Source organism: Eublepharis macularius, chromosome 1 (genome assembly GCF_028583425.1).
Source record: "Eublepharis macularius isolate TG4126 chromosome 1, MPM_Emac_v1.0, whole genome shotgun sequence".
In the NCBI taxonomy this organism is placed as follows: domain Eukaryota; kingdom Metazoa; phylum Chordata; class Lepidosauria; order Squamata; family Eublepharidae; genus Eublepharis; species Eublepharis macularius.
In genome coordinates, this window is record NC_072790.1 from 228,297,121 (window position 1) to 228,322,440 (window position 25,320).

The 25,320-nt window shown below is 43.2% G+C and overlaps 1 protein-coding gene across 3 annotated transcripts in view; it reads left to right on the forward strand.

The window, feature by feature from the left end:
* The first annotated feature begins 426 nt into the window (after nt 1-426).
* Nucleotides 427-25,320, forward strand: part of KATNB1 (katanin regulatory subunit B1) — a 30,138-nt gene continuing 5,244 nt past the window's right edge. For 2 of the 3 annotated variants that reach the window (XR_008596874.1, XM_054977438.1), the window contains exons 1-16: nt 548-630; nt 1,998-2,265; nt 4,024-4,154; nt 6,697-6,814; nt 7,158-7,258; nt 7,727-7,768; nt 11,606-11,689; nt 11,885-12,000; nt 16,292-16,363; nt 16,673-16,823; nt 17,576-17,763; nt 19,642-19,772; nt 21,158-21,208; nt 21,642-21,718; nt 22,203-22,322; nt 24,420-24,569. Coding sequence is in view for 2 of the 3 variants with exons in the window: in XM_054977438.1 (XP_054833413.1) it covers nt 2,160-2,265; nt 4,024-4,154; nt 6,697-6,814; nt 7,158-7,258; nt 7,727-7,768; nt 11,606-11,689; nt 11,885-12,000; nt 16,292-16,363; nt 16,673-16,823; nt 17,576-17,763; nt 19,642-19,772; nt 21,158-21,208; nt 21,642-21,718; nt 22,203-22,322; nt 24,420-24,569 (1,638 nt within the window). In the remaining variant the exon portion in view is untranslated. Of the gene's footprint in view, nt 484-547; nt 631-1,997; nt 2,266-4,023; nt 4,155-6,696; nt 6,815-7,157; nt 7,259-7,726; nt 7,769-11,605; nt 11,690-11,884; nt 12,001-16,291; nt 16,364-16,672; nt 16,824-17,575; nt 17,764-19,641; nt 19,773-21,157; nt 21,209-21,641; nt 21,719-22,202; nt 22,323-24,419; nt 24,570-25,320 lie in introns of those variants that run through there. The other variant, XM_054977447.1, reaches the window with a different exon arrangement.

The following is a 25,320-nucleotide window of genomic DNA, read 5'->3' on the forward strand; positions in this document are numbered from 1 at the left end:
CGGGCTAACATTGCATCTCCCGTTCTTCATTTGTTAGATGCCTCATGTACAGAAACTGTTATGTCAAACTATGATCTTGCCGTTAGCAGGTTCACTGGCCACTATCATTGGCCATATGGAGAGGATGATAATACTGTCCCACGTCACGTGAAGTGGGCAGAACACTATAAAACAATGTTAAACGCTAAGAAGAAACCCTAGAAATACAGATACAACCCATAGTTACTATTACTGTATTTGTAAAGGGCTTCGAATGAATTCTGCATAAGAACTCTGCCAATTGCACTGTAAATCCTTCCTAGTGCGGAAAGAGGCGCGGTTGCTAAGGCGACGCTGCCGTTTTTGCCGATTGGCCATTTTTTCTAGAAGAGGCGGGCCTAGAGAGGCTGAGGCGGTGTCCGGAAGACGCGTTTCTCGTGAGAGGGGCCAACCGGAAGGCGAAGCGAGCGGCTGTGAGTGGACGATGGAGGAGTCAATCGAGAGGTTTGTTGTCAGGGGGCCTGTTGTCAAGCGGCCGGTCGCTGCCAATCAGGTGGGGGCTTGGCAGTGGCAGTCGTGAATGAGGAGGGCCGCGGAGGCTGGCGGGCAGGTAGCCCTCCCGGGGGAGATTGGTTGCCCTGCCCTTGGAGGGTGAGTGGCCCCGGCCGAGGCTAGAGAGGGAGGGCGCCCGGCCTGGCAGGAGCGCAGAAGGTCCTCTTCTGCGAGGCATCGCTCTGCTTTCTCTTCCCCCTCAGTGAGTGGTGAGCGAGCGAGGTGGGCCGCCTCCTCCTCCTCCCCCCCTTACCTCTGCCCCTGCAGTTGTGTTGCTTGCTAGGTCTCGCTTGTAGCATTAGTAGTAGTAATGATAATAATAATCTGAATAATAATCACAATAATACTAATGCTAATAATATTATTAGAGTAAGCTCATTTATTGTTTAGTTAATGAGGTTACTCGTATCACTGCTCCTTTTTAGAATTCATATAGCAACAGTTTTCTAGAATATTTGGAAATATTTAATACATTCACAAGCATGGGGCACGCCTGAGATCATTTCAGGTTTAGATATTGTGTATCAGGTTTAGATATTGTGTATTTTTATTATTATTAGACTATACTTTTTGCAAGTTATTTGTATGTGATGTTGTGGTGAGATTAATCTACAGCTGTGTTTGAATTCTAATGTTGAATGTCAGTTAAAATATCAGATTAGGGTCTGGGGAGCTCCAGGTTCAAATCTCAATGGCAAAAAGCTTGCTTGTTAACTCTGGGCTAGTCCCAGCCTAACCTACCTCACAGGGTTGTCATGAAGATGACCAGGTGGTAGGGAAAGCCATGCACACCCCCATGAGTTCCTTGGAGGAAGGGCTGAATAAAAATTTGATAGATCAATAGACATTTTTTTAAAATGAAGTGTTCATTGATTTTGCTAGTGTACATTAAAGAAAATGTCTATAGTGATGACTGCAGCAACTTTATTTTTCATCATAGTCTATATTTAGAATATATTTTCAAATTGCTAATTAGTATACTGCCCTTGTGGTAACCACACTGTGAGAAACTAGGCACACAATTCACTTCTTCTAGTATTTGTAATTAGGTTCATCTTAATAATATGTCTTCAGAGCAAGCTAGTTTGGCTCTGAAAGATTTGGAAAGGGGTACAGTTCTGTGCTCCATTGCCTAACTATGTGATATTCTTGGATTATGAGGCAATTATTGGTAAATGTCCTTTTCTGTCTTCCTAAAAAAGCAGTGTACCATCTATGTGGTCTGAGTGAGAAGTGTGTAAAATCCTGTAGTATCAGAAAAGCAATATTTTTAGTGTTCAAGGACACACAGACACACGTAAGTAGGTTGTGGTTTGTTTTGTGTTGTGCTCCAAGAAATGACTGTTCAAATAAGTGGACATATGAGTAATGTCATTAAGCTCTTTAAAGGTTGTTGTTTGAGATTACCATGCTGCTGTTGTCTTTCTGCTGGAGTGGTTGATGTGATCCTATCTGCTGTCTTTCAGGTTAATTGCTTCCCAGGATCTGGCTTGCTTAATGGAAGAAATAGGCCGCCGGATCTAGGAGACAGCATAGGAATAATTGTTTTAAGGAACATTTTGCCAACTTGATTGCTGCAGGACAGTTCAAAATCTGGAGCTTGATACTTGTGGGGTTTTGCCCCACACATGCTCATGACAACACAGCCTTTGGACAGAAAAAACTGGTTCTCTGTAGCCGTGAAATCCTCTGTGATGGCAGCTGCAGTTGCCACGAAGACAGCTTGGAAGCTGCGTGAGTGAAATGGTTCTCTCTTGCCTTTGCTATTTAGATATTTGATATTTCAGCAGCTCTACTTTGTAGCACATTAACTCCGTCTTGGTTCCTCCCCTGGACCTTGCTACTGCATTGTCTTTCTCTTCTTTCCTTCTCTAAGATCGCCTGCTTTTCTGGGGAGGCTTGTTCATGGGGCATCAGACATAATGCTGTTGGCAACACCAACACTCCCTGTCAGGCTTTCTGAATTCAGCATATGGTTTGGAGAGAGAAGCGCCAAGGGCAAATTTGTTGCATCCTAATATGAGCTCAGTGTATTGATATGCTTGGTGGGGGAGCCATAATGGGTTGCTGCTTATGCAGAAAGCTTCCTAGCTATCTTGAGAAGTGTCAGCCAGAGGTTTCAGGACTTACTGTGGATGGCTACTTCAATAGGTGGTAAACAAATTTGGTTCCCGTCTGTCTAAGGCTGCTTAAAGTCTTGTATTTTTATAGCTTTAACATATCATTGCATACATTTGATGCTATAATCTCTGTACTTGTTTTCTCTTAGTATTGCCTAGCTTTGGGTATTAAAAGCGAATTCTTTTACCCCCTGTGGAATCCTTGATCATTAAGGGAGATGCCAAAAATATGTTTTCTGCACAGGGGTTGGGGAGATGGCAGGAAGTCCACAGAGAGTAGGTGACAAGTAAGGGGAGTTAAGAATTATTTGCTCAAAATTTTCCCACTCCTGACTTTCAGGTCCCCAAAATGAGTTAGTGGCGCTAGAGAGAAGCCCTGCAAATAAGTGTCATTGCCATTTAAGAAGAAGAGATGCTACACATGTGGTTGCCTAGCAGCCCTATACTAGGAAGTGCTGAGCTAGCAGTCTGGATGGTTCTGCTTCTCCCTCTGTTGCCTTTAGAGGTATCCAGTACCTCTAGAAGAGGAGAGAACCCTGGATAGACAGGTGCCATTATTTAACATAAGATGAGCCCTGCTGAATTAGACCAGTGCTCCATCTAGAACAGCATCCTGTTTCACATAGGGGGCAACAAATGGCACAGAGGCTAAGGTCTTCCTTTGATGTTACCTCCTAGTGCTGGTTGGAGGTTCCCTGTACTCACCATGGCTAGTAACCATGACACCTATATTGTGGCAGAGCCATCCTATAGAAGCTGCCACTAGCATGTTTATACAAAAGCAGTTGTTAGTAATTCCCAGGTAAGTGGCAAACTGTAGGTGTGCGCCACACAGTTATTGACAGGACTGCACGTTGCTGAATTTGCACAGCTGTACTGTTTAACTGGACAGTTAGTACTGGGGGAGCCTTCCAAGTGAAAAGAAGGAGGCAGCCCTTAAGAAAGATGTGGGAGGCAAGGGAACTCTTCTAATGTCTGGCAAACATTTGTTCAAAAGGAAATTCATTATGAGGCTGGAGCTCATTTGCAGAAGCTAAAGGATGGGTGTTGTAATATTTATTATTGTTGGTAAAACCTGCAGATTCTGAGCTGAGCAGTTTGGCTTCTTGCCTAAATGCCTAATTTGTTCCAGCTTACACATCTGCAGCAAGATGGTATAGGGCTTCCTCTCTTTATTTAAAAACTCCTCTTGTTTAAAATACCACATTGCCCATAAAATATGCAACTAACACAACCACAGCTATTTTATCATTAAATGTGTGCTTAAATATATTTTTGTGTGTGCAGGGAGGGATAAGGGTGTGTGTGTGTGAGACAGTAATAAGGTTGTTGATGGAAAGTACTCAGGATTTATACTTGCTTTGTTCTGCAGAGGAAATTACAGCTCACAGCAGCAATGTTTCTTCACTGGTGCTGGGCAAAAATTCGAGCCGGCTACTGGCAACTGGTGGAGATGACTGTCGGGTTAACATCTGGTCAGTTAACAAGCCCAACTGTATTATGGTAAGCACTGGCTAAATATCTTTTTGCTTACAGAACAATAGGCCAGGAAGTAATAGCTTTGCCTGGAAAAAACCTGTAGCCTTTTAAAGCACTCAGTACCTTTCTGCTGTCTTCATACAGCAGCGAGTATCAAAAGGAGCCACCCCTGGGCCATGTCCCATGCTTCTTTGTTTGGCTAAACACAACTTATGTAGACCAATAGACTGTGGATTTAACAAGGGGGGAAAGCCCACCCTATCTCTGTTGCCTTAAGTTGGAGAGAGACACTGTGGCTATTTAAAAACAAAAGAAAACAAGACATGTTCAAAAGCCACTAGAGATATTTCTGCTCACTAGCAAAATTGTATCAATAGGTTGAACAACAGTTAATGTTGTATTTGTTACATCTAGATTTGACTTAAATGGACAAAATAGAGGCATCATCCAGAGGAACCTGGGACTTATCCACTACCCCCCGATACTTAGTACACCCCCATCTCAGTGCAGGATCGTAGGTGTCCATAGATGGTCTTATCAAACTTTTTTCAGCAGAATTAACTTGTTTTGAGTCTTGAAGAAGGTGATTTAGCCTTGGGTGGATTTCTTTTGCCTTGGCCTATTTTTTTTTTCTGGTGAATTTCTGAGATCTTCAAGACAGGGGAAATGAGGACTGACCATGGTAGGATTCAAATCCAGTTTTCTCTCTCTCTCATTTTTTTGAGATCTTGCCTTCCTTCATGACATTTCTGTATTTTGACCAAGACTGGGTTAAGCTGGGGCAGCACCCAGATAGCATAAGTTGGTCATCAGTGGTGCAGAACTGCCTTGACCACTTTTTCTTTACTGAGCAAATTTAGCTAATTCAGAAGCTGTAGTATGGGAGGTGATTTCCTGTGCCTTCAGTACTGTTCCAGTAACAAATAAAGGAAGTATCTGGGCAGAGTCAGTTTTCATTCTACTGAAGAGGTACTACGTAAAAAGGAATATTTGCATTTGTATTGGTTGGCTGTTGCCAATGGTAACTGGATGACATTTTGGAGGGGGCGTGGCTCAGTGGGAGACCATCTGTTTGGCATGCAGAAGGTCACAGGTTCAATCCCTGGTATCTCCAGTTAAAAGGATCAGTAGGTGATTGGAAAGATCTCTGCTAGCAGAAACTTGATAATGGGTTGTATATTTAAATGGTCATACGCTGGCATTTAGTGATCATGAAGGCTTGCAGGCAGGTAAGCATTTCTTGAGGAAAAATTGAGTAAGTTACTGGGCTAGCCACAAAATGGAGAGGACCAGGACTGGCATAATTGTTTAATGGTGTCCTTATTTCCTACAGTGTAGTCCTCTAATATGTATTGGGAGTCAGCAGACTTTTAATTGAACCACAATAGAGTAGACAAGTTGCAGGCTGGAACCTTAACAGAATAGTTTATAGAGGCGTGGCTGCTGATCTTTGGCAACAGGAATCGTGTGGGAGGGCGTGAATTGGCAGGACAGATTTTTGTGCACATATTATTAAGCAAGTAGATGAGTACCTTTTGCATTTTGTGTTGGGTTATCATTGAAACCCTTCTGAAAACAAAGATCTAGCTCTCACTCTTAAACCTGCTGACACTGTAGGTCACAGACTGATCATTCCCAGATAATTTAATATTTGTTTCCTTGTTGGAGGTGGGTGATATATTTTAGCAGGAAGGTGATCTAGCCTTCTGTCTTTTCTCTTGTTATGTAAAGGAGTGTGCAGCCAAATCCAGAGTTTCAACTACATTGGAGCTCTGAGGACAGTCTTGCTTTGATTGTCACTTGAGTCTCTCTGCTTTCCAGTACTGCCTTGGGCATTGTTTGGAATCTGTATCTTTAGTTCATTTTCCTCCAAGGAGCTCAAAGCAGCATGATTGATTTGGCTTTGTTGCTTCACAACAATTCTGCAAGGTAGGTTAGGTTGAGAGCGCCAGAGTGACTGGCCCAAGGTCACCTAGCGAGTATTCTAGCAGATGGGGATTCAGATATGGATCTCCCCGTTCCGATCAGCGTACCTTTCTGGCATTCTGCTGCTGTTAAAAACACTTTGCACTGTAGCAGGTAGAGTTTGCAGAAGATATTTTCTCCAGACATCTTTTCCAATATTAAAAAAGGGGAGAATTTAAAGGCAAAATCCATTCAACATTTCCATCAGTTACTCAATTTTTAATCTGATTTAGCTAAATCACGCACACACTCCAAGTAGTCTGTGTAGACTAGTAATTTCATGTACTTCCACTTGTTTTTGCTTTAATAAGCAAAATTAAGCTGCCTGTATTTAATATTTTTATACAACAGCAGCTTAGTGCTTGAAACTTTGCTTAATCCACCAGTAGGAGGAACACTGTTTCTGCTGTCATTTCAGAGGCTAGTGCGCTGGTATCTTCTGGGGCTGTGAGCATGGTTTTCATGTTATCCGTGTGCTTCCTATCTTGTTCCACAGAAAGAATTCTAGTGATCAGTCTAGGATCTTTAAAACTGCTGCTGCGAGGTCTTGTTTGAGGCTAGACGTCATTTGGTTCATTGCTGCTCTTTATGTCTTGTCCAGAGTTTGACTGGTCATACAACTCCGGTAGAGAGTGTGAAGATCAATACCAATGAAGAACTGATTGTTGCAGGGTCCCAGTCAGGCTCCATTCGAATCTGGGACCTGGAAGCTGCCAAAAGTAAGTTCAGAGCTAGTTGTTTCATGCCTTCCAGTTTCTAAATTGTATTGCAGCTGCCTTGCTTTGTAAACAGCAATGATTTGGTTCTAAGAAATTGCGTATGTAGATGTCCCCCAGTTTGTATTTAATTCTAGTTTCATTTTAAACCAAATTATATTTTAACTTGAAGTTTTAAATTTCTCATCAGATCTGAATTTTTAAAAACTAAATTTTTTGCGGGGTGGGGGGGGAGGGAATCCCTGCTTGCTCGTTCTGTTGTCTGCTCTCTAATCTCTGGTGTAACTGTTTTTTGGAGGGGGGGTGCTATTCAATCATGCATCTCAATATTTTCCTTCCTACCCAGTTCTTCGTACATTAATGGGTCACAAAGCAAACATCTGCAGCCTAGATTTCCATCCTTATGGAGGCTTTGTAGCTTCAGGCTCTATGGATACCAATGTTAAGGTGAGCTCATTGTGCCCCTCCTACACCAATATATATTTGGGAGCAGCTAGTTGGGATATTGCCACTATAACACCTGCCTACTGGTTGGTTTTGATCTGTGCTGCTGACATTCTTGCTTGACTCTTTGGAAATTCCTGTTGCTAAATGCAGCTTCTTTAGCAAGCTAGTACCTTATCTCTGGGAACTTTATAACCCCACGTCTGCATTTAACTAATAAGGCTCATTTTTCCCCCCAGTTGAATGATAATTCTCATCACTGATGGGTGAAAGAGGAAGCTGCTTATTGTTGGACATTAAAAAAAGAAAATACACATCCTCAGAAACTCACTAGTCCCTGGAATCTAATAATGAAAAATGGAATTACACAAAAATAGTCTCAAAAAACTTAGCTTTACATAGGTGCTTTGAGAAATTTTCAGTGCACTTCCTCTTTTGTAACTTTCTCCCCCTTTTCTTCCCCCTTTGTAGCTTTGGGATGTCAGGAGAAAAGGCTGTGTCTTTAGGTACAAGGTAAGAGAGCTTGTTTGTTCTAGGTGTTATGTAGGACTCTGCTAGGACACCTCTGAAATCTCCTGTGCCATTTGCCGTTATTACGAAAATGTACCTAGAAAGGTCTTTTCAACCAGGATAAACAGACCTGTATGGACTGGCTTTGACGGTGTCTTTGCAATTCCCCTGCAAATCCAGTAATTTAGCCACTAAAGTTACACTATTCTGGCAAGTTTCAGGTGGGTAGCTATGTTGAACTGCAGTGGAACAGCAAGATTTGAGTCCAGTAGCACCTTAAAAACCAATAAGATTTCTACAGTATAAGCTTTCAAGGGTCAAGCTCCCTTCCTCAAATACAAAGCTTATACCCTGGAAATCTTGTTGGTCTTTAAGATGCTACTGGACTTGAATCTTGTAATTCTTGCAGCCTTCTACAGAGCTGTTTTCTGCCAAACTGCCCATTTGTTTACTTAGATTATCCTTAAGTAAACTCAGAAGTTCCAGGCAGTTTACAAAATGTCCAGTGTCTTGCACATGTAACTAAATACAGTGAAACAAGATGAACTATCCTGCTACAATAGGAAACATGGTGTTGCTAATGTAGTATTGGAGTCAGAGAGACTCTCCAGTTAATTCACAAGTTTTTTTTTAAAAGCCAGCAAGTTACTGAACTTTGATTCTAGTTGTAAAAACATATTTTATATTAATAGTTAATGTTTCACTTTACACTGTTCGAGATGATTCCCCATTCCAAAAAGACAGATTGGTTAAAAAAATTAACTGTACAGTGATTAGAATTATTCTTTCCTCTTGTGTAACCATTATCAGGTAAATCTTGTGAGATAAATTGTGATCTTTAAGTGCAGCATGTTCACAATAATTACCACATAGCATTTATATAAGGTTTTCTGTATTCAAAACATTTCCTGTATGTCTTTGGATGAGCCCCTAACATTCAGCCTAACCTAATTTTCAGAGGTCTTTCGATACAATGGTTAACTTCTTGTTTAATTGTTGCCTTTTATGTGCTGTATGTATTTTTGCTCTGGTTTTGATTGAATGATTTTTGTTATTTTCAGTGGCTTTAAAATGTGATTTTATTGTATATCTTTTAATTAGGGGTGCACACTAAAACAATTGTTATTATCGGGATCTGGGTATCCAGAATACCATATGGGGACTGGGAGAGGGATTTTTTTGTGCAAACCACCAAAACTGCAGGAACTCTAGTTCTCCCTGTCCACTATAGAATCCTCAAGTTTCAAGAAGACTGGTCCAAGGGGTCCAGTTCTGTGGCCTCTTGAACAAGGTGCCCTCAGCCACTCTCCATTGTTTCCTATAGGGGAAAAATTGCAAGGTTTTCCAGGGCAAAGAAACCTTAACCAAACACACAGGGGCAATCATTGGCCAAAAATGTGTCCCTTTGCTAGTTGAAGCAACAAAGCCTAGAAGAACCAATGTCAAACCAAAGAATCTCAGTAGAACCAAAGTGAAGCAAGGGATGCTTTTGCAAGCCCAACCGAACTGAACCTGGTACAGCCATCTAGCAGCAGAACCACCAACCTGGCACAAAGAAAATCCACTAGAGGCTTTTAACAGCTCTTTAATACAGGCAAAAATAATCTGCCACCCCCCACACAATGATAGCAACTATTAATATATAACAATTAACAGCACTCTTTAAAGCACACCAAAAAGCAAAAAAAACAACCTGTCCCCCACCACAACAATAACAAGTATTACACAACCACTAGCAAACAAACAGAAGCAATTAAATAAAGTTTAAAAGGAAAGAAAAAGCTTGCCTTTTTCCCCTCTGAAAGGGGATTTAATTTAGAATACTCTGCATTTTAATTTGTTCTCCTCTTTCGGCTAATGACTTTACACAAATTAAGACATTAAAGCAGTGATTTTCAAAGAAATATGGGTTTATTGCTTTATATTGATAAGCCCATGACACTTCCTCTATTTCAGGGAGAAAACTGTAAAGACCAGTCAGATCAGAGAATCTTATATACTTTCAATAATGTTTGTTTACAGGATAATTGCTATTTGTTTACAGAATAAAAGATCAAAGGTTAGGATAAATCCCTGTCAAACTGACACACACACCTTGTCAGAATGATGCAGAATGACGTATTTTCCCAGAAAACATGACATGTTACAAGTGATAAATGAATTATACAAACTTTTGAGAATCTGGAGCCATATATCTGATATATTCTTGGTGAAGGAATGTATACAAGGTTGAAATCTTACTTATCTAATTAGAATAACCAAAACAAGAAAAAATGTTTATACTCTGCTCAGTGACCAGTCTCACCCATTGACAAGCAGGATATCTCAGAGGCAGTATTTTGACATTGGAGCAAAGCCTTCTTACTTGTTTACATAATCTGTATGCTGGTAGCCTTGAATGTATGCTAAGAATAAGATTTTAGGAAATGGTGCCTGAAAATTCTTTAACACCCACCTTTACCTCTCCTCAACACCAGACCAACCTTCCCTTCCCTCAAAAAACAGGGGGGGAAACACACTACAACTCTCAAAGCAGGCAAAAGTCCCTCAGGTGGTCCTCCAGGCAGGCAGGCAGCAATTCCTCAGGCAGTCCTTCAGGCAGGTAGCAACAGTAATCCAAAGTGCAGATTCCAAAGGCAGTGGTAAATCTAAAAGACAGAGTTCCAGAGCAGCCAGACTCACAGCACACTCTCCAAAATCTCACACAGAAATGGAGTGTGCTTTGAGCCAGGTCTGCTTTTATGTCCTTGCAAAAATTTGAAAAGGGTTCTTCCATCAAAGAATCCTTGTGATTGGCCAAACCACTAGAACTCCTCCAACCATTGGTCACTCATTCACTCTTCCCTGCCTCCCTCCCCTTACCCTCCTGTTGCCTGGAGGGGGGGGGGGAACAGGAAAGAACAAAAGGGAGAAGCCAGCCAGCTTTAATATGGCTGGTGTGGTGATTCCCAGATAAACCCAAATATATCTGGAATTATCCAAATATTTTGAATATACCCAAATAATACCAATAAGATATTATTCGGGTATATTTCCTATTTGGGAATACTGAATCGCATACCCCTATTTTTAGTTTGTTAACCGCCTTTGTGGCTCTTGTAAGGGCAGAAGGGCGAGATATAAATTTTGTAGAATAAATGAATAAACTTCTGTTTGCTGCTCTCACCATTGTTGAGAAAGGTGTTACTGTTAAAAGCAGTTCCGTTATCAAGCTATATAAAGAGAGAAATTTAGTTTTTTTTCTCTTGACAGCTAATAGTTTGCTTTGCAGCACAAACAGCAGAGAGTCTGGTAACATTACCAGACCTCTTCTTATACGCTCAGGGTAATGCCGATCGCCGCTTTGGGGTTAGGATGCAATTTTCCCCAGGCCAGTTTGGCTAGGGATGCTAGTGGTGTTTTGCCATCTTCTGGGGATGGAGCAGGGGTCACTGGGGTGCGGGGGGGGGAGGTAGTTTTGAATTTCCTGCACTCTGCAGGGGGTTGGACTAGATGATCCTGGAGGTCCCTTCCAGCCCTACGATTCTATGATTATAGATTAGCACATTAATTGTGCATCTGTTGGGTTGGTGCTCTGAGAGGCATAATCCCAGCTTTGTGTTGGCTGTGTGAGATCCACAGACATGCCCTTTGCCTAGGTCTCATCCTCTTCAGTGGGGATAACCTGATGGGGGGGATCAAGGGGCACGCTGGATATGTTTTGGAAAGCGCCAGCATAGTACCGACTAGAGTGCTGTGCTATACTGAAGATGGAGTAATGATCCTGCTCATGCCCCCATTCTATCCTGCAAGTACCAGGCTGATTTTCAGGGACTGTACCAAATCCATTGGCTTTTGCAGGGTCACACGCAAGCCATCAGGTGTCTCCGATTTAGCCCTGATGGGAAGTGGCTGGCATCCTCTGCAGATGATCACACTGTGAAGGTAGGAGTGCGGTGGTTTGGACCTTTTCATCCTCTGGCACGACTGTTTCTTGGGTGGCGGTTTCAGTTGTTTGCATTAGCTTTTTTCCTGCCATTAATGTTTTGCGTGAAGAAATGTGCTCTTGTTCAGAAGATCAGTTATGGGGCTGGGCAACCTCACCCCACTCAAAGCTTGAGTAATCTTTCTTCTCTCCAGCTGTGGGATCTGGCTGCCGGAAAGATCATGTGCGAGTTCACAGAACACACAGGCCCAGTAAACGTCGTTGAATTCCATCCCAATGAATACCTTTTGGTCTCTGGTAGTTCTGACAGGTAAATGCTTGCTGAGAAAATGAGGACAGTGGCTATGCCACTGGGCGGGAGAGTGGCAGAAGCCTCAGCTGGAGCTTGTGACGCTGTGTTGCAAATGTTCATACTTCAGCTTCTACGCTTTGAATTATGGAGATGGAGGAAGTTGTTAGAAGTTGTGATAGCTGAAGATCTGGGGCTGGTTAGGAGAGGAAGCACATTGCTTTCTGGAATGTGGAGCTTCTGTCTTCAAACACTACCCCATGCAACTTGACCCCTGTCGATCTCCCCTTGTGGCCTGCTATCACTAAGCTGGAGGTTATCTCCCTGATTAAGCATTTACACTTAGGAAAAGCCCCAAATTTGGACTTAGTGCCTAACAGTTGGTTTAAGGCTAACCCAGCATGATGGCTACGACTTTAGCTCCAATCTTCTTTGAGATTAACCTTTCGGGGAAGATTCCCCCAATTTGGAAACACTCTGTTATCGTTCCAATCTTTATGAAAGGTTCCATGCCGGATTCAACAAACTAGCACTCTCATCAGTGGCGAAGTTCTTCATGGCCTTGGCCCAGCATACCTACGGGACCGCTTCCCTCCCTATGTCCCTCCATGTCAGCTTTGCTCATCAGAACAGGGTCTCTTGCAGGTGCCAGCCTGCACATGGGCAAAAACAGCAGCTGCCCATACACAGGCTTTCTCTGTGGAATGGCCTGCCCGAGGAGGTCAGGACTGAGAGCACCCATTCTCTTGGCTTTCCACAAACAATGCAAAACTGTATTATTCAAAAAGGCGTTTTACTCAGATAGGAGGGAAGTATTGAAGGGTGGGGGAGGTCTCAGATGCTTCGCTAATGAATTAGGGACCATAGACTTCACCACTATGTTGCCTTGCATATTATTTGTTGCTTTGACTATGTACTCCTATATACTACCTGTGCTTCTTGTTATCTAATGTCAGTCCTAGAATTGATTGTTCTGTTTCAGCAAATCTTTTTTTAAATTATATTTTATTCAACTTTTTTCAATTTTTTCAAAACAACAATAACAGATAAACAACAATATAAATTAACAGTTAACAACTTGAACAACATCCCTCCCATCTCATCGTTTAATATACATAAGAGAAGCTGCGTAAACAATGTATAATAGACAAGGAAATATTTGCTTAACTTAATTATCTAGATTTAAGACTGAGTAATTTTATTCTTTATGATAATATCCACCTTATTCATAAGAACGCTAAAGAATAATAGTAGTCTTGTTTCCACTTGTCATTTATCTTAATATTGTCCCTTGTTAAATAATCTAGAACAGGGGACCATTGCCAGGAGGTGGGATTTGTGATTTTGATTTTCTCTTTGAGCCAATTGTTCCGAGAGCTTTTCCATTATGGTAAAAAAAGGTAAAAGTAGTCCCCTGTGCAAGCACCGAGTCATTACTGACCCAGGGGGGACGTCGCATCACGACGTTTTCTTGGCAGACTTTGCCTTCCCCAGTCATCTACGCTTTACCCCCAGGAAACTGGGTACTCATTTTACCGACCTTGGAAGGATGGAAGGCTGAGTCAACCTTGAGCCGGCTACTTGAACCCGGCTTCCACCAGGATCGAACTCAGGTTGTGAGCAGAGCTTGGGCTGCAGTACTGCAGCTTACCACTCTGCACCACAGGGCTCCTTTCCATTACGAAATGATCCCATGTATGGGCTTGCCAATTAGAGATAGTCGGTATGTTTTTCTGGTTCCATTTGTTTCAGCAATTCCTCAACTTTGTATTGGATCCTTGCTAATGTTCTATCTTTATAAAATCCTATGACATTGTTTATGGAAATGTTCTTGCCACTGTATAGATATGTCTTTGATACAGTATGGAAATGCCCTTGATACTGATTGTACTAATCTCACACTATGGAATCTACCTTGAGTCTCAGTGAGAAAGGTAGACTATAAATGGCATACACACATACATACATAAACCTCACATCTGTACCTCAGAGGAATGGATAACCTCAAACAATATTCTTGGATGGGAACAAATTGGCTTCAGGAAGGGCTTTGCACCTGAAGACCGCTGTTTGCTGTTAGCCCACTTAGTTGAAAATATGCCTCCCCATTTAGAGGTAAACTATATGTTGCATTCATAGACCTTAAGAGCTTTTGACACCATACCCAGGAGCAGACTGTGGGGAAAACTGGAACATACTTCAATTGATAAAAGGTTGCTTCAGCTAATTGAAAATCTCTTGTGTGGCTCAAGACCTCCATGGAGAAAAGGGAGATCTTAAGGAGTGTTTTCGCCTTGGCAGAGGAGTGAAGCAAGGTTGCCTCCTAGCACCTCTACTTTTAAATTTTATCTGAATGACCTTGCAATTGCCCTTTCTTCAACAGAATTCCATGCTGTATTTACCCTCAAATTCATTAATTTTACTCCTCTTTGCGGATGACGCTGTTCTTATGTTCCACACTCAGGTTGGACTGAGAAGACTTCTAAGTCGTTTTTCAAATTACTGTAAACATGAAGAATTTATTTTATTTGTTTATTTATTACATTACATTTCTAGACCGCCCTCCCCGTCAGAATTAAGATCAATTATTCAAAATCAAAGGTGATGGTCTTTTCCAAAGCCAAGGAAATTACCTCCTTGGTCTGAAGAATTGACAGTGTTCAATTAGAACAAATCTCAAAATTCCCATGCGTGCATGCGTGCGTGTATGTGGTTTTTGACCCACATCTCAGCTGGCAATCCCATTTTAAATTTGTAATAAATCAAATCTCCTGTGTCAGCGATTGAATGCTTGGTTGTTGTGGGTTTTCCGGGCTGTATTGCCGTGGTCTTGGCATTGTAGTTCCTGACGTTTCGCCAGCAGCTGTGGCTGGCATCTTCAGAGGTGTAGCACCAAAAGACAGAGATCTCTCAGTGTCACAGTGTGGAAAAGATGTAGGTCATTTGTATCTACTCAGGAGGGGTGGGGTTGAGCTGAGTCATCCTGTAAGAGTTTCCCAGGGTGTGGAATGCTAATGGCGGGAGGCTTCACTGTATCCTGAGGAGGTTCTTTTGCATATGGATTGGTACTTGATGTGCTAATCTTCTCTGAACCTGAAACAACCTGAAAAATCAGCAGTGGCTGAACATAGCCTAACTCAAACAGGGCACAGTATCTTATTCCAGGACACCAAAATACTGGACAACACTTCCAACTACTTTGTCAGACTGCACAGGGAAGCCATTGAAATTCACAAGCATAAGCAAAACTTCAACAGGAAAGAAGAAACCTTAAGAATGAACCGAGCATGGTTGCCAGTTCTGAAAAACACCAGGCTAACAAAACATTCTATCCTTGACAATAGCCCTGCAGAGAAGATTAGCACATCAAGTACCAATCCATATGCAAAAGAACCTCCTCAGGATACAGTGAAGCCTCCCGCCATTAGCATTCCACACCCTGGGAAACTCTTACAGGATGACTCAGCTCAACCCCACCCCTCCTGAGTAGATACAAATGACCTACATCTTTTCCACACTGTGACACTGAGAGATCTCTGTCTTTTGGTGCTACACCTCTGAAGATGCCAGCCACAGCTGCTGGCGAAACGTCAGGAACTACAATGCCAAGACCACGGCAATACAGCCCGGAAAACCCACAACAACCATCGTTCTCCGGCCGTGAAAGCCTTCGACAATACATCGATTGAATGCTTCTTCTTCTCTGAGGCAAATATATCCCAGGAGGTTTGCATGTATTTGATATGAAAATCATTCCACAGCTCCTTTATGGCACTTCAATATGGATCCTCCAAGTAAATGAGAACCTAGATTACCCTCATTGATCGTTTCCGTACAGTGGAACATTTCCATACAGGATTACCCTCATTGCCATTTTTTTGTGACACGTTATTGGAGTGGTGTAGTGTCCTGCAGAACATGTGCTGTGGAACCTTTTACTTTAGCTAATTGCATTGCCCTCTGTTCATAATCTGTAAATATGGAATACTATTGCAGTGTTCTGAGTAAGAAAAAGAGTCTTCTGTTTGGAGTCCCTGTGGATAAAGCTACTGATAGATACAGTGCTAAAAATAGCCAGCTTGAATGTATGGTGCAAGGGCAGATCCTGCATTGCACTCTAGCAACCATGTGAGCTTTAGCTGTTCTGTCTCTGGAACTAATAATTACACCTTGCTATATCTTGGAGCTTCATCTGAATTCTTAACACAAGCATCACCTGTTGCTGGAAACATGCGCCGTGCGTGTTATTTATGGGGAAAGTCTGCATTTGTTAATTTCCTCAGCTGCTCTCTTTTCTTGGTTTGTCTTGCAGAACCATCAGGTTCTGGGACTTGGAAAAGTTCCAGGTAGTGAGCTGCATTGAAGAAGAGGCCAATCCTGTCAGGTCTGTGTGACTTGGGCAACGTAAGGAAATAACACACAGTCTCTCTTGGGAAGGGGGAGGGGCAACCAATCACTTGTACCACTTTGCTAGGGGAATCCCAGACCAGTGAAGCTGCAGAGCAATTGTGATGGTCATCATTAAAGCTTTGGCTAAGGAGGGTGTGCAGCGCATGCAGTTGAAGGCTAGCGGAGATCATAAGGGTGGCCTAGTTTGACTGGCTTCATGCTTTCTTTTTGAGATAGGTTTTCCATCTTGTAGCCAGCCCTGTTTGGGGGAGCTGCACGCTGAGCTCTCTCCTCTCCCCTTCAGGTGTGTGCTGTTTAACCCAGATGGCTGCTGCTTGTATGCCGGTTGCCACGATTCTCTGCGAGTGTACGGCTGGGAGCCTGAGCGCTGCTTCGATGTGGTCACGGTGAATTGGGGCAAAGTCGCTGATTTGTCCGTCTGTAACAACCAACTGGTGAGTGAGTGAGTGAGGTGGTGTATGTAACTTGAGTCTTGCAGCTTCTTAATGGGTTGCTGGGCCCTGAAAACAGATGGTTACAGTATATGGTACGGGTTGCAAGTGGTGCCTCTTGCAGCAGAAACAGTGTAACAGTGGCATTGCTGATACACCTGTGTGGAGATGAAGGTCCAGGAGATTGTGTGCATGTGTGATCCTTGGAAACTATACAGTGAATCCTGTTATCTCCTCTGATAATATGCTCTTCAGTGTAAAATTTGCTTCCACTTCCCATAAGACCAAAAGAAGAGCTCTGCTGGATCAGTCCAGGGGTCCATCTAGTCCAGCATCCTGTGTCATACAGTTACTCTGGAGAGTCAATATTAGGGATAGAGGCCAAGAGCTTCCCCTGATGTTGCTTTCCAGCACTGATATTCAGAGGTTTGCTGCCTTTGGGTGTAGAGGTTCTTTTTACTCACCGTGGCTAGTAGCCATTGATGGACTCATTCTCTGTGAACCTGTCTTAACGCCTTTTAAAGACATCTGTGCTTGTGGCCATCACTGCCTTCCGCCTACTAGTTGCTGCGACCCACTGTCCCTCAGTAAATCTCAGTAGTAGGTTCCTGTTGACTCCAGGAGGATCCTGACAAGTTCTTATGGATTAGTGGTACGTTTGACATAAAGCCAACTTGCAAAGAAGGTGGTGGTTTCTTTATGCAGTCCCTCGGCAGTGCTCTGAATTCCAAAACCGCTGTCTCTGTTCTTTATAGGTTGGAGTTTCTTTCACACAAAGCATTGTGTCTTCATTTGTTGTGGATCTGAACAAAGTCTCAAAATGTGGGTCTGGCCTCCATGGACTGGTTAAGGATGACAAGCCTCTTGTTCAGCCAGTGTCCGTGGGCTCCTCCCTCCGACGCATCTATGACAGGCCGCCAACGACATGCAGCAGACCCCAAAGGTAAGGAAGGCTCCTCTTGGTAGGAGGATGACAATGCCACAGGTTTGGGAGACTAAAGTGAGAACTGTTTGTGTATCTCTAATGCACAGTGGGTTGGATTCCAGAGAAGATTTTCACGTGTGCAACAGCCCTTGCGAAAGTGCTAAAATTACTTCTTGGCATCTGGTTGTATAGGTGAAAGTGATTGAATCCTCACTCCCCCCCAAGTGATCAAGACATAGCATAAGGAATTTCTTTTGATGAAATTTCAAAAGGAAGTTAAATCATACAAAATATCTGTTGTATCTTGCATTGCTCCATACACACATTGTTAAATAACTTAAAAATTGTATTGTCGAAGGCTTTCATGGCCGGAGAATGATGGTTGTTGTGGATTTTCCAGGCTGTATAGCCATGGTATTGGCGTTGTAGTTCCTGACGTTATAGCAAACTTCTACATGGAACATTTTAAAAAAACAGCTCTAGAATCAGCACCTCACAAACCTACTGTCTGGTTCCGGTTCGTAGATGATACCTTTTATCATTTGGAGCCATGGTAAGGAAGAATTGATGGAGTTTTTAAACCACTTCAACAATATCCACCGGAACATACAATTCACCATGGAGAAAGAAATCAGGGGAAACTTCTATTTCTAGATACCTTGGTCATCCGCAAAGCAAACTTTCAGTTAGGTCATAAGGTCTACAGGAAACCAACTCAACACAGATCAGTACTTACACAAAAACTCCAGTCACCACCCTCGACAGAAAAGAGGCATAATAAAAACATTAGTAGACCGTGCAAGACGGATATGTGAACTGCACTTTCTCAACGAGGAAACTTAATCATCTAAACCACGCACTTCAAGCAAATGGCTACTCCAGAAATGAAATCAGAAGAGCAATTAAACCAAGGATAAATCAAACAACCAAGGAAAAACAGTCTCCCACAGGAAAAGTGTTTTTGCCATGTATCAAAGGAATCACTGATCAGATGGGAAAGCTTATGAAAAAGCACAACCTTCAAGCAGTATTCAGACCCACCAGAAAAATACAACAGATGCTACGATCAGCAAAAGACAGTAGAGACCCCCTCACCTCTGCAGGAGTATACCGCATACCCTGCAGCTGTGGACAAGTTTACATCAGGACCACACAGCGTAACATCCAGACAGGAATAAAAGAACATGAAAGACACTGCAGACTTGGCCATCCGGAAAAATCAGCAGTGGCTGAACATAGCCTAACTCAAACAGGACACAGTATCCTATTCTAGGACACTAAAATACTGGAAAACACTTCCAACTACTTCATCAGATTGCACAGGGAAGCCATTGAAATTCATAAGCATAAGCACAATTTCAACAGGAAAGAAGAAACCTTAAGAATGAATAGAGCATGGTTTCCAGTCCTGAAAAACACCAGGCTAACAAAATACTCTATCCCCGACAATAGCCCTGCAGAGAAGATTAGCATATCAAGTACCAATCCATATGCAAAAGAACCTCCTCAGGATACAGTGAAGCCTCCCTCCATTAGCATTCCACAACCTGGGAAACTCTTACAGGATGACTCAGCCCAACCCTACCTTCCTGAGTAGATATAAACTACCTGCCAACTTCTTTTCCACACTGACACTGAGAGATCTCTGTCCTTTGGTGCTACACCTCTGAAGATGCCAGTCACAGCTGCTGGCGAAACGTCAGGAACTACAACACCAAGACCACGGCTATACAGCCTGGAAAATCCACAACAACCAACTTAAAAATTATATTGACGTGCTTTGTGTTGAAGTGGCTCTTGTGGATATTAACTTGTGCAAGCAGAACTGTGCTAAGTATATTCTTGTTCTCATGCACTTGCTTGATCTAACTCCATGTTTCTGTGGATCAATGGCAGATTGAAACACAATTCAGAGAGTGAGAGGCGTAGTCCCAGTAGTGAAGATGACAGGGAAGAAAAAGAATCTACTGCAGAGATCCAGAACCCAGAAGACTACAAGGAGATCTTCCAGCCAAAGAATTCTATCAGTGAGTGCTGCTAAAATAGCCCATGGTGGGGGGGGGGTCAAGATTTCTTGGGTTAACTAGGCCTTGTCCCTGGTGCAAACACTGGAGGATTTTCCATCCTCCACTGCCTTTTAAAGTTCAGTCTTTTTGTGATGGTTATGAACGGAATGAGTAACGTGGCTAGGTTAGGAGTTCCCTAGAAGGTCTCCCTAAGGTGGCAGGGTGTTTTATCAGATCTCCTCTTTCCCTCATCATTACTAGTTTAATTTTCTGTTAAGTCCAGAGGCCAGCTAGTGCGCCGAGACTTCTCCAAAATACTGCATGTTGGGGCAGTCAGTCATGTGGAACTCCCCAAACAAAATGTGTGATGCCAACCAGAATATCATATAACAGTGTGTAAGCTGTTGAGTTCCTTAGAACTTTCCATTGGGACGGATGTTCAGTACAAAAAACAGTGTCGAGGGGGAAGAGTAAAATATAGTCATTTCAAGGCATGATGGCAAAGCCCAAAACTTGCACCAGGTTGCTGGGACAAAGGAGAGCAAAAATTGGTTCTTCTTTCACATATGCAAAAGGTAGCAGCTGGTTAAATGCGTCTGCAGTCAACTTGGTAAGGTAGTGATCAAAAGAAAAAAAATGTGGTCTGTATGTTTGAAAAAGTTGGAGATTGTCTAGTGCAACACCTTAAATGAAGGAAGCCAAACTGAGCAATATTACCTAGTGGACGGAAGTCTAGCAGTCCCCGTAAGCAAATTCCCACTTGAGCCTTTTGAAGTATCGTGGAACTAGAGTAAAATAAAACAGGAGTCTAGTGGCATTTTAAACAGAGCAGAAATTTCTGCTAAGCTTTTGTGAATCGGGGCTCACTTAATCCTGCTAAGGCTGACCGCACCATACATCTGTTCAGATGATCTCTGACTTTCAAAAGCTTACACTGGCATAACTTCTTAGTCTTTAAGATGCGGCTGCATTCCCATTTAACTTCGCTGCAACAAGCTAACATTGGAACTAGAATAGTCACTTCTAGTTTGTATTATTCCCAGGTTGCATCTTTTGGAAGTAGAATTGCTCCTGTAGGTCATATACTTGTTTCAGAATGCCATGTGGGAAAGATTAATAAATATTACAGCATTCAAGAAAGGGCAGGGATGTCCTGTTCATTTCTCTCAGCCGTAGAAATAGTTGTTGATCCTTGCACCAGTCTTCCAGCACATAAACACAGCTTTGTAGGGGTTTGCTCTTGTCATGAGATGGGAAGTGGCCCTTTGTATCAGTGGGCAAGTGTCCATTCTGCAGAAATAAATCAGTCATAGTGGAGACAAGTCTCAGGCTTGCAAAAGGTCTAATTTCTTGTGTGGCTTCTGCGAATGAAACCTGGTCCAAGGCTGGGCTTTTGCCTTTTGCAGCTCGAACTCCACCCTGCAAGAGTGAGCCTTTTCCCGCACCTCCTGAGGATGGTGAGTTAGGACTTATTTTTCAGAGAATGGGTGCAGGGGGTTGATCTCAGGAACCGTCGCTGTGTTCTTGACCTTTCTATGGATGCTTTCCAAACCTACATTACCAGAGGAGGTTACGAATCACATTTTTCCTTGACTTTTGAGATCTCCGTAAGTCATGGCAAGTCTCCCCTAAGACAAGCACCTAGGTTCTGGGATCCCTTTGCCACCAAAGAACAATGGATTGTGTCCAGTGGAAACAACAGGTGCTTTCCCACTCAGTGGCCGAGCCAGAATAAGAGAAGAGTCCTTTGTGACTCTTCCCACCCTCCCCTTTGCCCTGGCAAAGTCCGCCTTGGATTTTTCCAGGGAAGAGCTCACATCTGCCTCCATTCAAGCAACCGTAGTACAGAGTGTGTGAGGTTCTAACAGCTTCCTTTCCCATTGCCTCCAGAGCCCACACTTGCAAAAGAAACATCCAGGCCAAGTCAGGCTGCAGATAGCCAATCCACATTGCCAAGCCAAGAGAATGTAAGTACCTTGCATCCATTAATATTCCTCCTCTCCCTCTCCTGTCACAGTAGAAGGTTGGTTGTTATGGTAGTGCATCCAACAGCATGAAATGTAGGCTAAAGTGGGTAATCCTTAGCAGGCTCTGATGGCCTGCTCTCTCGTGGGGATATAGTTCCCAGCGGGTTTCGGGTTTGATGGCTGGAACTTCACTGTGGCTTGTTTCTCATTGTTGTGAAATGTGTTTGAAGAAGGGTGAGGAATGAATTGAGGATCCCTTTAACTGACACTAAATGGCATCTCTCCGGGTGTCTTTAGGGTGGCCACTGCCTTTATTTTAGATGTTGCTGTTATCTAATGGCGTGCTTTGATGGAAGAGGAGGGTGGGGAGAAAGAATAGAATCAAAATAAACATTTTAATTGAGCCTCAGTGCCATGTGGGAGGCTGCAAACATGCTCTTAAATGACATGTCTGCCCTGACTTGATCTCTGCTTCTTCCTACAGCCTAGCCCTATTCAGAGGCCACCAATAGCCTCCTCAGCCACCATTACCAGGGTTGAGCCCTCAGTGATCCCTGCTGCCAGGAATGAGCCCATTGGGCTGAAAGCCTCTGACTTCTTGCCGGTAATTTACTTTCCTATAGAGAAGGGGGTTGGGGAAAGAAATTGGCATTGGAGAGAGGATAGCATTTTCTTTCTACCTTCCTTGGCTTCTTCAGAGGGGGGAGAACTTTTTGTTTTGAACTGGCAAACCATCGAACTTGCTGTCTTAGGGAAACTATGGTGCAATTTATTTATTTATGTCATTTATGGTCTGCCTTTCTCATGGAGACTCAAGGCAGATTACCCAGTGTGAGATTGGTACAGTCAGTATCAAGAATATGACTATAAACAATGCCATAGGGTAAATAGATAGAAGTTCACAAAGACATAGCATTAGCAGGAACCAACTCTTGACCTTGAAGATGGTCCTGTTGAAGGAAGACTTGAATAAGTAGACAAGAATAGTGGGAACTGGAGGGCTTCTTTTCTAAAGAGGAGAGATGACATCTGTAGACCTCTTGTGGACAAGCTCCTGAGGGTGGCCATTTGTGAAAATTTACTCATTGTGGCCAGTTGAAGAACAAGTTGATTCTCTGCATCTATTCCCCTCTGCTGTACTCTACCAAACTGCTTGTAAGGTCAAGCAGAATGTTTTTCGTGCTCTGAAGAACTGTAGGAGGAGCAACCAAGTGGCCTCTGTTTCCCTGAGAAGGGAAGCTGGCACCACCCATGTCTCCTGTGAACAGTATCAGAGAATGATGGTCAAAGAGCAAGAGTCGTCTGTGTTATATTCATGTGAGAGGAAAGAACTCCACACCGAAAGGGACAATAAAGAGGTTTTTTCCTGAAAAAGAAAGATAATTGGCTGTGACCAGTAGTGAATTCCACGGGAATCAGCTTGCTGTGAACATACATCATATGCCCCGGCAGCCTGTCTCTTAAGTAAAAGAGACTATATTAACTGGCCAGTCCTCTCCTCAGTGTAAATGGTTTAGAAGATACCTTTACTGGCACTTCTCAGCTCAAGGAAGGGGTGTATCTGCCCAGTGAACTCTTTGCTGTAGTGAATTACTTTTGGAGGGAGGAGAAACTTTACTGAAACAGAAGTGGCAGCTTGGTTGGTGATCAGTAGTAAAGCATCCAAACTCTGATGATACATATTACTTGGAATAAACTAAGCAAATCAAAGGAAATATAGTTAATAGATGGAAGAAGAGGTCAGCTTGCCTGAAGCTCAGTTTCTAAAAGCAGCCAGTCTGAGCTGTGTGGCCATTTGCACATAAACCCTCTGTCTCTGGACCTTTTGGGACCTGAGTCTTTGAACATACAAATACTCAATGTACGCAGTTGGGGGGGTTGCCTTTTCATGGCCCTTTCTCTGTTTTAGGGCATCATAAGGCTCTATACGGGCCCTGGCATAATTCTCCCTCCCTATCTGCTGAAGGTCTGGCTTTAGCGAACATAGAAGAGGGGGATGAGTGCCTCCCCACAGCTCTTGCCTTTGAAGCCATTACATCAACAACAGGCTGCTGGGTAGAGCCACAGAGGGATAGGCACACTCGCTGTGGAATAAAAGTTGGTACTTCTAGCTATTTTCATGGGGGAAATTTTTAGAAGCTGTCAACAGACAACTCACAGCATTTAAGAACACTGGTTTTTAACAGCAGTATCTGGCATTTATTTGAGATGCTTCTAAATAGAAATCCACATTCTGACGTAACTCAGCTGCTACACTTCCATTGCCTTGAGGAACGCCGTGACGTTTTCTGGAGTTCTTAACATTCATAGCCTCTCTGACTTAAGCTGAAGTTCAGTTTTCTCTCGAAGTCTACATCAAATTATAAATCCTAAACGGCTGTCAAAACATGAGAAAGCAAGTGTGTGCCTGCCCAGTAGTTAGGAAAAGAGTGCATGGGTGGCTGTGAAGCAACTTCCAGTGGGATAGTTCTGCTACTTCTTTGTAGCAGGCCAGAGATCTTGACTGCAGCCAGCTGTAAAAGACGAAGGCCAGTCACTTCATGTACCCATTTAACCCCAATTGCTGAGACAAAGAGTAATTCCAGATCTTCTTGACCCTGGTAGGATGCCATCAATGCCCACCTCCCACGCCTCCTCGGGTAGGCTTAGTAACATGTGCTGTGACTACCTTGTATTCCCCTATTTTTGTCTCTCTACCCAGGCCATGAAGAACCAAAGCTTGACAGAAATTGTAGATGATGAGGCCATGTCTCAAATCCGGAAGGGCCACGAGACCATGTGCGTGGTGCTTACCAGCCGGCACAAGAATCTAGATACGGTGCGGGCCGTGTGGAGCACTGGAGACATCAAGGCAAGCTGTTCCCAATTGGGAGGGGGTAGCAGTGCAAGAGGGGTTAGGCAGATGCCTTTGACTCAGCAATTATTGATTCCAAAGCTCTTACCGGTGTGAGATTTTGTGTGACAAGGGGTGGTGTGTAAAAAAGTTCTTTAAGAGCAATGAACAGAGCAGGAATTTCAGTAGATTGGAATTTTTTTTTTGCTTTTGCTTCCCCCAAATTTGCTAGTTAAGGTGAGGAAGGAAGCCCAACCAAGCTGGACAAGTAATGTCACTGGCACACTCTGTGGCCCCTAGATGCATGTCTTACCAGGTGGCTGCTACAAACACGAGCAGCCATGCTAGAACAGACCAATTGTCTATGTAATCTGGGAGACAAAAAGAGTTGTGGATGGAGACACTTTCTGCATCCTTAGAGGGTATTTTCTTGGAGTTGAGGGCTATGGGAGGGATGGAGCCAGCATGGAGGGGCGCTCATTCCTCAAAAGGTGTCATTTGCATTATTTCTGACTGAATCGTACACCCTGGGATCCCTAGGAACCTGAAACTGGGTCTCCTGGCCCCATTTTAACCCAGAATCTTCTGCTGGTCTGCAGGAGTGTGAAATAGGGCTTGCTGTTTCACCTGTGCACAAGCAGGAGGTTGGCTAGCTCCAGGGCCATGCAGCTCCTGTAGAAGCAATCATGCACTCTCGTTAGATGTCCAGGCATCTGTGCAATCTGAAGAATATTCTTCCTTGGGATCTGTAGAGCTGCAATCTGGGCCT